We start from the raw sequence: 10,368 nt of genomic DNA on the forward strand, positions 1-10,368 counted from the left end.
GGTCCTCTCTGAGTGGAATTTTCATGTTCTCCACCTGTCCTTTCGGGTCCTCCAGCTTCCTCTCCAACACCAAGGACGTGTGTTAGGTTACTTGGCAAATGTGAATATGACTGTAAATGGTTGTCTGTCTCTCACTGATATAATAGAATGGCAACCTGTCCAGGATGTAGCCCACCTTCTTTATTTATTTAACTCCAACTCACAGCTGCTTCAGGGCAGTAAAGCCCCTATGATAGAGGAAAAAATCCCAATAATTAGATGACTTCCTGTGAGCAAAAACGTGGCAACTGTGGGAAGAAGGAACTCCCCTTTAACAGGAAATAACCTCTGGCAGAACCAGGCACAGGGAGGGGCATCCATCTGCCTCAAACATTCGGTTGTGAGAGCGAAAGACAAAAAAGAAAGGCGAGTACAGGCTCTAGAAAATGGATGGATAGATGGATAAACACTGTAAATGTCAGATTACAAATTTCATAAGATCACAGTTTGTTATAAAGGCACATGTTGAATTTTATGTTGATGTTTTTCACATAAAATAATGAAACAGCTGTATTTCTTCATTGGCTAATGGTTTATCTTTACTGCTCTGTCGTGTAACTTGGAGTAAAGAGAGAAATCATAACAAATTTGATCAAATTATCCAATAAAACTGTTCTTCCTGCTAATTTGCGACATCTCCCATAAAGATATTCCTTGTAAATAGCAGTTAGAACAGCCATTTCAACATAAACTTCTTATCTGAAGTAATTTCTCTAATTTTGAAAGGTAAATAAGGGATTAAAAGCAACATCATTCACCCGAGCTCATTCCCGGGTGACACGTGTAGCACCTGACTCGCTTTAGGGTCAAAGGCTTTCAGGTTATTGATGAATCATCGGACCAATGTTCATTTCATGTTCAGCTTTCTATCACATCTCCTCCCATTAAGTCCAATTCCTGACAGCTTCCTTGCATTCCTTACAGTACACACACGCACACACAATCGTACACAGTCAGAGTCAGGCCAAGGACATGTGCTCAGCCCTCTGATTTTCACTCTTCTCTGCCACAAATGTCATTCAGTTCTCAACGCCCTGCCTTCCCTGAACACACGCCCAGCGTTTCTGTAATAAATAACACTGACTATACATAGCTATATGATGTAATCACTACACTGCAGATTTATTTTTATAGATACTGTTTATCACTGTTTCCTATTATTTTGCACTGTCCCTTCCCCTCGTGTGTAACAAACTTCCTGTGAATATGACTCGAAGAGCTTACGACAGGGCAGGAGGCGGTACCTTTATGATTGGTTGTGTTTGCCAACCCAGAAGGCCGTGTGTACACGGTTTTGAAAGCACAGTTTGGCTTTCTCTGAACCCTTTTAAATCACATGATAACAATAACAACACGGAACAATAAAAGGGTGATGGACACAAACGCTCCTTCCATTTGAGAGACTTTTTGATGCAAGTCCAAATCTGAAAGACTCTGCAACCAGCACAGCTTTAATGTTTTTAAGTGTTTACTCTACCAGAGTATTCCACAGTGTCTGTCGAGGAAACCCAAAAGGGCTGAGTCAGAGATCCCATCTCTTCCGGAGGCAGGGTTGAGCGTTGCTCTCCTTTGAAAGGCAGCATGGAAAGATCAACGGGTATCTCCTGAGGGAGCCACTGCTCCATACTGTGCTGCTGTCCCATGGCCAAACAGCCCGGGGCCCTGCAGTCTGCTGCTGTTAGCCTGTCTTGTTTACTTAGGGAGGACTTTCAACCCTGGACAGCCATCATGATCTGTATTCTGTCTTTTCTGTTTGTCTGTCTCACCCTTCCTTGCAGCATGTGATCACTTATTTGCAACAAATTCAGACTCTTATTTCAAACCTGCAACTGTGTGACAAGCATCGCAGCTTTCCAGCCTTCTCAGGTGGCACCTCTAGCATGAAAGTGACCCTCGGCTGTGCGGATAGCAATCCAGATGAGAGCGCAGGGAGGATTTCTGCGCTGCCGTGTTTATATTTCCTCCCTCGTAGCACCATGGATACAGTGCCAAGCTAGGACCTCCTCATAAATTCAGATACCCATAAATATTTGCCTGTGTTTTGAGCTCAACAGTAGTTTGCATTTACATATCTAAAGGTGCTTTTGTAATTTATCTCGTTGGAAGCTCGAGGACTTAATGCCCGGTGGTCTCGGTGGACAAATTGGGTTTTATATAACACTCAGCAGCAAATCATCACAAGCCGTGCTTTTCCATTCAGTTTGAACACACAAGTAAAATTTAAAGAAAAAAAGCAAATATTGTGATGGATATGAAGGAAATAGTGAAAAATAGTGTCATTCCGATCTGATGTCAAAAGTCAAGTAAGAAAAATAGGTGCAATAACCGTTCACCTGAAAACTGTGGATTTGTCTGTTACGCAGTGCCGCGCATTCCTCCACACTCAATAAACTTAGCTGAATCAATATGTCAAAGAGCAGACAGATAACGCTAAGCTCAGGCATAAATCCTAACCATCTCTAAAATCTTTTCATGTGGAATTACTCACAGGCCATATTCTCTTAAGTACAGTAAACATTGTGACAGGTACTTTGAGCTGCTGGTTCAAGAGGACACAGGAAAGTGGATTGTTCTTTAAGCCCACAGGGGCCCGAAGAAAAGGAAATGTCTCGAGTGAAAACGTTACCAGAAAGGACAAAGGTGTGGTTTGGTGAAATCACCCAGAAAAAAAAGCTGGGTAAGTCTTGCTGTGCAACTTTTAGGCGAAATTCTTGTCTTGCATTAGCTGGCCGTGATGTCTTCTTCTTTCCTCCCAGTTGTGAAAACATCTGAGAAAATAAAGCCCTCTGGTATCTGTTCAGCCAAGGAGAAACGGGGAGTTAAAGTATAGATGGGAATGACTCACACAAAAATATGCAGAAGGTGGTTCTTTCCGTAATTTCCAAAACACTGACGCGTTTCGCTCTTCTTTTAAAAACAAACTGCAGATTTATTTGCATCACCAGAACAATTTATTGGATTGAATTTAAATAATTTCTCATAATGTTAAAAAAAAATTGTAAAACAAAAAGAAAACATGTTATTTCAGAAAAATAAATAAGTCCGGTTGCGTGAATGACATGCTCTTTTTTTAGGATGAAGAAAGTTGTGAACAAAAGCAAAGAAAAAAAACCCTCTTTGTGCTAACATTTACATGTAACTTATCATGCCTTCAGTATTCAGTCTCTTCGGGTGAGGGTGGGGGGGAGGGTTTTTTGTTTTTGTTTTTTAAAACCTGAAATAGCTCTTGAAGCTCCCACACCACTTGCTTAGGTCATGCAAAAAAAATGAAAAATCAAAAAGGCTTCTCAAATTCATGATTTGGCATGACCTGTGAGCTTCATAAGAACATGTTACATTAACAATTCTCCTTTTAATCATTACAGCGATTCATCACAGTCATCACAGTGAGCACAGATTTGTTCAGAGGTGACCTCACGCTACACTTTGGTCTAATTTTGGCTGAAATATGATGCAACAGCACATGTTATTATTATGAAGGGTATACAGTTTATAGTGAGTCAGGTAGCGCGGCCAGCAGCCTTCGTTTGCAGTTTATGTGTAAGAACATAAAGGTCAGAGGGTCCTACAGCTATTCTGGGCGTTCTTTGTTCAAACAAGCCATCCAACTGCTTTACATGTGCGAGATTTTGTAGAAGTAGTACCGTAATGCTGCCCGTTGGCCGACAGTGTTCTCATGTCAAAAATTAAGTCTCACAAAGTTGATTGTTTTTGCATCTTTTTCTCTCTTTTTTTTAAATGATTAAACACAACACGATGTGATATAGTCATTTATACCCTGTTTAAACCAAACTAGTTTCAGTCAAATACAGTAAGTAAGAGCTTTCAGTGGAAAACGTGCACATTCAACACTACTGTACTACCGCTTATCGAGAGACAGAGAATAGAAAAGAAGACATCAGAATGGTTTAACTTCTACTCTATATTGATATCTTTATTAACAATCATAGACATGTTTTTCAACTATGGAAGATTTATAAATATTTTTCTTTCTTTTGATTCATGTAAGTTGTCTCGGCACTTATGGCATGATTCCAGTTTTGGAAAAAAACAAAAAATCAAAAAAAGTCCACAAAGAGTTGAGTGCTTGTGTGAAGCACTGATATCCAATCAACATCTTCAAAGAGAAATCCGTTATGTACAAGATGGCTTTCTTTAAGGAACCCAGATTTGGTTCTGTGTGCCACGGATGGGAGAGATACCGAGTGCAGGTCCAGCAACCATCCATAGCAGGCCACCTAATTGATCATTTGGCCTGGCGTTTCCCTTTTGTTGTTGATGTTGTTGTATTTTAAGGCAAAAAAATAAAAAAAAAGACCCTGACATCAATCTGGAACCTGATCGCAGATACTCCATGCTTGATTCAAGCTTCTAGTCTGACTTAAGGTCATCTCAAACTTCTTTCCCCCTCTCGTCCAACTCTTCTTGCATCAGCTGAGAGGGAAGGAAACCAACACTGCACCCAAATACTTCCACTATACACAGCATCCAGACACGAGGGGCCGGGGGTCTCTGTCCGCCCAGAAGGTTAAAATGTTCAGGCTAAGGCCATGGGGCACCAGGGTTCGCCTCTCACTGAAGCCACGTCCGATGACTGGGTCAAGCCCACGCTGCCGTACAGGCCGTCCTGTCCGGAGTACTTGACGGACGAGCCCGAGCCTGCTCCCTCCCCCCCGCTGGACAGCACAGATGAACTGATCTGCAACCAGAAAACTCTCTGTTAGCAAAAATTGTGAGTTTATTGTATAAAATGTCAGTAAAACTTTTAGATTGTGTAAAACCTTTTTTTTTTTAATTATTATTATTGAGGACTGAAATGACATTTGCATTGCAATGTTGGGGGGAAAAGGAGCATGATCAATGTGACACTCGTATTAGTGTAATATCACAGTGACATATTAGTTAGCAGCAGTCATAACCACAGAGCATCAGTCAGCCTGCATGTCATCTCTTTATCACAGTTTGTATTTTACAAAATATTCACTCATGAAAATGGGTGAAAAATCTGGCCTTTTATAGTAATTTCAAGTGTAGAAATTCCTATTTAACACACACACACATATATAGATATAGATATTTCATTGTTTTATTAATTATTATTTTTATTTTAAACTATTATTTGAAAAATTTAAAAGCAATTAAAAATCAGTTTTACCCCTGACACTTGTCCAGAGGGAGAGCTGGTTTTCGAGCAGTCTTCGGAATTGGATGAAGAGGTGGATGTAGGAGTCATGGAGACAGAGTTGCTACTTCCTGGAAACATAAAAAAAATGTTGTCGTTACATTATTTTAAAAGAGATAAATATGACATACATATTCCTTCGTGCAGCAGAAATATTGTTCAGCTACTCACCAGAGGATCCCTTTGCTTTATTCAAAGTTTTCGGTTTTCTTTTTCTCGTCTGGATTCCCTCTTTCTTCATGGCGAGCGGCCGAGGTACCTGTAAGATGTGATTTTTTTTTTAAAATGAAAATAAGAAATGATATTTTTTTTATCAATAATGCGTCGATTTTTAAAAATTAAAACTGAATTAGAGGGGGGGGAATTCAAATCGCAGTGAACTTACTCCGTGTAATTTTGTGTAGAGGCCGCACGCGTTACACACCGGCTCTCCCTCCGCGTTTCTGCGCCACAGAGTGGTGGTACTGGTTTGACAGTTGGCGCAGGAAAGGCCGATTCTTCTGGACGTTGACTGTTGTGGCAAGCAAAACATAACATCAGTCACTATAATTAAACGTGGGTATCCAGGAAAATAAAGCACCACACACTCAACCATTTTATTCATACCTGACTTTCCAACAATAATCCACACCCTGTTAGAATCCCAATTTAATTGGCATTTACGCACGGATTTATATTATTATTCATTTATTTATTACAGGTTGTTAATTCGCAGAGAGTTGCTACGTGCCATTTCACTTCCTTGTAAAAACTGCGTAATGGCACCATGGAAAATCTGGACCCACTGACGCCTTTTTAGATTAGCTTACCCGACAGTAGCTGGGAGTGGAGATTGAGATAAAGTGTCTCCTTACATTAACACTTTCCACGTGTGGATTGATTTAATGTGAATTTAGTGAATAACATTTTTTTTCTTATGAAACAACTAAATGATTGTGCTTGACTGATGAATTTAAAACACTGGCTAAGCTAAAACTATCATTCTCCTTTGCAAAGCACAAGTCCTTGATTCAAATGTGAAATGCATGCTTTATTTATTTATTTTCCCCGTTTTATAGAAATCACGTGATCTTGCGTAAATAAATTTTCCTTGATTACAATCAGGTTTGAACTGGGGGCTGTATCATTGAAACCTTCATCCAGAAGCCGAATCGTGACAACGACAGTGACCTCCAGCAATTGTTTGAAACAATTAGGCAGGAAATTGGTTGATTTAAGTGGCCCTCGCCCCCCTCCTCCTGTCTCCTTACCGTCCGTTTCGGTGGTTTAATTAATGGCCGGCTCAGACCATTCATTTTGCTATAGAGGCCGCAGGCGTTGCAGAGAAAGTGGCCCGTGCCATCGCGCCTCCACAGCGGCGTGGAGATGGAGCCGCAGTTCACGCACTCTCTGCTCTCCCCCATGTCGTCCAGAATATCTGAAACTGAAGAGAAATACTGGAATCAGAACAGGGAGCGAGTTTGTGAGAATTACACATTGTTGCTGGTCATTATTTCATAAGCGATTCTGCTTCTGGGACTTCATGTCAAAGAAAGCAAGCGGATAGATACGGCGGGCAAAATGATCTGTTCATGGATTATAAATTGATTAAAGCGAAGTGTTTAACAAAATTCACATTTTTAATAAATTTATACTGTTGTGCCAATGTTGTTTTAAAAGCCTCGGTGGATTTTACTTCATGTAAATGATTCATTTTATATATTTCTGGGCAGTCATTTGCGCCTGTTTCTTACACACACACACACACACACACACACACACACACACACACACACACACACACACACACACACACACACACTATCATAAATTCATTTTTGGCAGTGTATGAAACATATTTTTATTCAACATTTTGAGGTCAGGCCTCGACGAGGGGAACAGGTTTCTGTTACAAAGACACGCAGGCGCTTGGTGCCTTCACTCCAGACACTTCAAGGTTGCGCGCGTGATTAAAATACCTTTTTTTCTTTCCGTCCCACACAGTGAGAAGGAAAACTATTCCATCTTTGTGCCTCCCTCTACTTTGTTTTCGTTTGATTTTTTTTTCTTACCTCCATTTGGTCCTCGAATCAAGGGCGCACTCCTGCTTTGCAAGGTGTGGAGCATCGTGTTATCAAAAGGTGCCCCGGGCCAAGGCGAGGGTAGCTGGGGTGCAACGTACGGGGAGTATGGGCTCGGGTAGGGCCCGCTGAGGGGACGAGAAAGGCTGTACTGGTCTCTGCTGCTCATATTCAGTGTGTTACTGTAGCCCGTGTCCCTGGGGGTCCCGTTATTGATGGGTGGGCTTGGAGGGTAGTGAAAACGACTGGAGGCGTGCGGGCTCCCGGTGCTGTACGAAGGGCTCTCCGGGGTGGACTGTGACCACACCGAGTGACTGGAGACGGCGTGCCCGGGCTGAGCAGACACGTTGGCCGGCAGATAAGACAGACTGGGGATCATGGTGCCCACCCGCGAGCTAGGGACATACACTGGGGAGTTAGGGTTGGAGTGCATATAACCACCAGAACTCGAATCATATCCAGTCTGGCTCTGGGCCGCAATGGCCAGTGTTTGGTACATGTCGGCCGGGTCCACCAGCAAGCTTGTCTTGTGTGCTCCGGTGGAGAGGACGAGTTTGCTCCCCTGGTCTAAATCCGTAAACAGCGGGATATCCTCGGTAGTGGTCAGGGTGTTGTTATGGTGTCCGAAGTGAAGGTAGGAGTGCAGGGATCTGCTGTCGGAGCGACGGTGCCCTAGCGCGTCAAGCTCGTTCGGAGGTGTCCTCAGCTCATCCGAGGTGGTGCCGTCCCTTCTGCTGTCACCGGGCAGGTAGTTCTGCTCAGCCGGTGACCCTGGGCTGCTGGACACTTCTCGCTTGACCATGGACCAGCTGTTTTCGCCCAGTTCCATCCAGGAGCACTTTCCATACACCGTAGGGGTAAATAAAAATGGCCAGGGAGTGGTCTACCCTGTAACAAAAAGAGTCGGAACCGTTAGGAAACCACAAGAAATGACCCTTTTTGCGATGTTAAGGATAAGTGAATTGAAAATATATCCACAAAACATCCTGACAGAAAGTCGGCAGGTTTCTGAAAAAGGGGGGAAATGCAAACGGACACCTGGTGTACAGACCAGCATTCATCTTTGGATGAACTACATTTTTCACAATAGAGAATAGGGTAATAAACTACGAAAGCTCCAGTTAATTATTACTGAGTCAGTATCATCTCGAACTCCAATAAAAACCCAGTCTACAGTGACTGCCATGCTCTCATGAAGCGCTCTTAAGAGGCACTGGATCCATCCGTGTCAAATCCCTGTCCTCCCCTCCACACGCACATACGCAAGTAGACGCACACATAAAGAGATAGGAAACAAAAACGCAATATGTCTTCACAGCAAAAGAGATAACCGTTTGATAAGAGTCAAAACAGATAAGGACCGAAAGGCTGACTGGAGCGATAAAACAATACCCCGAAATTATGAGTTTGGTCTCGCTGCGCTCGCCAAGACACCGCCAGATGTTTAAAGCAGCTGTGCGCGCCGCAAAAGTGGGAGAAGAAACGTTTTAAAAGACGAAGAAGAAGACTTACCTGCTACAAGTGTGCCATATAAGTCGAAAGCAAACTTCCTAACAGTGAGCCTCTGCTTCTCTTGGAAGTAATGGGAAAGTTTACCGCAGTTAGAGGAGGTTTATGAGAGGAGGCGCCTCTGGTGGCTGCGGCCGCAGGAGGCGGACCAATCATGTGGAGCGTGAGCGGCTGGAGACGCGATGGGGGTGCCAGCCTATGAACTCCTCCAATCAATCACGCTGAAAAACAGAGAGAGAGCGAGGGGGGGGGGGGGGGGGGGGAGACACTTCACTTGATCAGGTCTGAAAGTTGGATTAATGTGTTGATACGATCAGGTTTCATTATTCGAAAGTTATGCTTTCGGTTACAAATGAATACGCCCCCCCCCCCAGCTGTTTCTTTTTTTTCTTTTCTGTTTGTTTGTTCTTTAAATGAAATTGTTGTTTGTCTATCTTGCTCTATTTACAGGTGATCCACAAATCTGGTGATGAGCCTACAGCAGCTGAAACAAACAGAAACGAGTGTCTTTGAGATTTTAATTTCACCGGACTACTCTTTAATATCCAGCTCTTTCATAGGCTACTCCTGTTTTATGGAAAATTGTGACATTTATATGACAGACAGCGGTTTAATTTAATGACTAGATCGTTATTAATTAAACTGCCAAGAAATGCAGTTAAAATTAACTTACCCGTCACCCTGAACAGGAAAGTGCTACTCCCATGTTTACGCATTGCAGTAATCACGTCTGCAAGGAGCACGCTTTTAACTTTCGATACTTTGGAGATTTTAAAATGATTATATTTATAATGGTTAATCCAGAGTTTAAAAGCTGGGACTTTCCACTGCAGTCTGTCCACGAGTTAAAGACCTGAATATTTTGTTTTTACTTGGAGCATTAGTGTAATAAAATGTTTCGTCTGGACAACTTTTTACTGATGAGAATCCTTAAGAAAGACTCCTTTTATTAAAACAACAGCCTATTAAATGATTGATCAAATATATATTCCGTGTGTGAAATGTGCTTTAGGCCTACTTCTTCTTTCTGGTTTCATCTTAATTCAAAGTCCTACACCCCCCCCCCCCCCCCCCCCTTTGTTTATTCTCTGTCATCATTTCAGTGATCAATAAATCCCCTCTTAATTAGTTTAAGTCAGACGGCTCTCATTGAGCGTTAAAGGTGTGTGTGTGTGTGTGTGTGTGTAGCTCCTCTTTGAAACGCGATGATTCGTTCAGCCCGAATATACATTGAGACGAGTGAAGTGATCAAAAGTGGGGAGGTGTCAATTGAATCATTAACGCATTTGCAGGTCACACTCGCAGCCATTCAGTGGGTTTTGTTTGTTTGTTTGATTTTTTTGTCTGGACAGTTGATCAGATTACCTCCAACAGCCCATTCATTATACTTCCAACTACCGCAGGGAAGTCCGAGAGTATACTCTGATACTTTTATAATATTCACCCTGCATCCATCACACTGATAACAGGCACCGAGCTGCATCCATGTTCACTGCTTCTGCAGCTGCACAGCAGACAAAACTGAGGGAAAAATCAACTCACCGCAATTCATGATTCATACTGTAACACCATCTGTAT

At 42.5% G+C, this 10,368-nt stretch overlaps 1 protein-coding gene across 3 annotated transcripts; it reads right to left on the minus strand.

The window, feature by feature from the left end:
* Positions 1 to 3,796: 3,796 nt before the first annotated feature.
* Positions 3,797 to 8,958, minus strand: gata6 (GATA binding protein 6). Of its 3 annotated transcripts, none has more exons than XM_026150228.2 (7): positions 8,794 to 8,958; positions 7,273 to 8,169; positions 6,472 to 6,644; positions 5,607 to 5,732; positions 5,393 to 5,480; positions 5,195 to 5,292; positions 3,797 to 4,738 (listed from the first exon to the last, which is right to left on the minus strand). In XM_026150228.2, the coding sequence occupies exons 2-7, from the start codon at positions 8,108 to 8,110 to the stop codon at positions 4,577 to 4,579; spliced, it is 1,485 nt and encodes a 494-aa protein (XP_026006013.1). In that variant the 5' UTR covers positions 8,111 to 8,169; positions 8,794 to 8,958; the 3' UTR covers positions 3,797 to 4,576. The 3 variants fall into 3 exon arrangements, with proteins under 3 accessions (XP_026006013.1, XP_080148361.1, XP_026006014.1); XM_080292235.1 differs by lacking the exon at positions 8,794 to 8,958 and adding an exon at positions 8,333 to 8,544; XM_026150229.2 differs by lacking the exon at positions 8,794 to 8,958 and adding an exon at positions 8,320 to 8,532.
* Positions 8,959 to 10,368: the final 1,410 nt, after the last annotated feature.

This window comes from Astatotilapia calliptera, chromosome 18 (assembly GCF_964374335.1).
Source record: "Astatotilapia calliptera chromosome 18, fAstCal68.1, whole genome shotgun sequence".
NCBI lineage: Eukaryota > Metazoa > Chordata > Actinopteri > Cichliformes > Cichlidae > Astatotilapia > Astatotilapia calliptera.

Coding starts and splice junctions, on each gene's coding strand:
- gata6 (XM_026150228.2), bottom strand. CDS start 8,110: ATGGAACTGGGCGAAAACAGCTGGTCCATGGTCAAGCGAGAAGTGTCC. Junction 5,733..6,471: donor TTAAACCACCGAAACGGACG/GTAAGGAGACAG, acceptor TTGCCACAACAG/TCAACGTCCAGAAGAATCGG. Junction 4,739..5,194: donor CCTCTGGACAAGTGTCAGGG/GTAAAACTGATT, acceptor TTCTGGTTGCAG/ATCAGTTCATCTGTGCTGTC.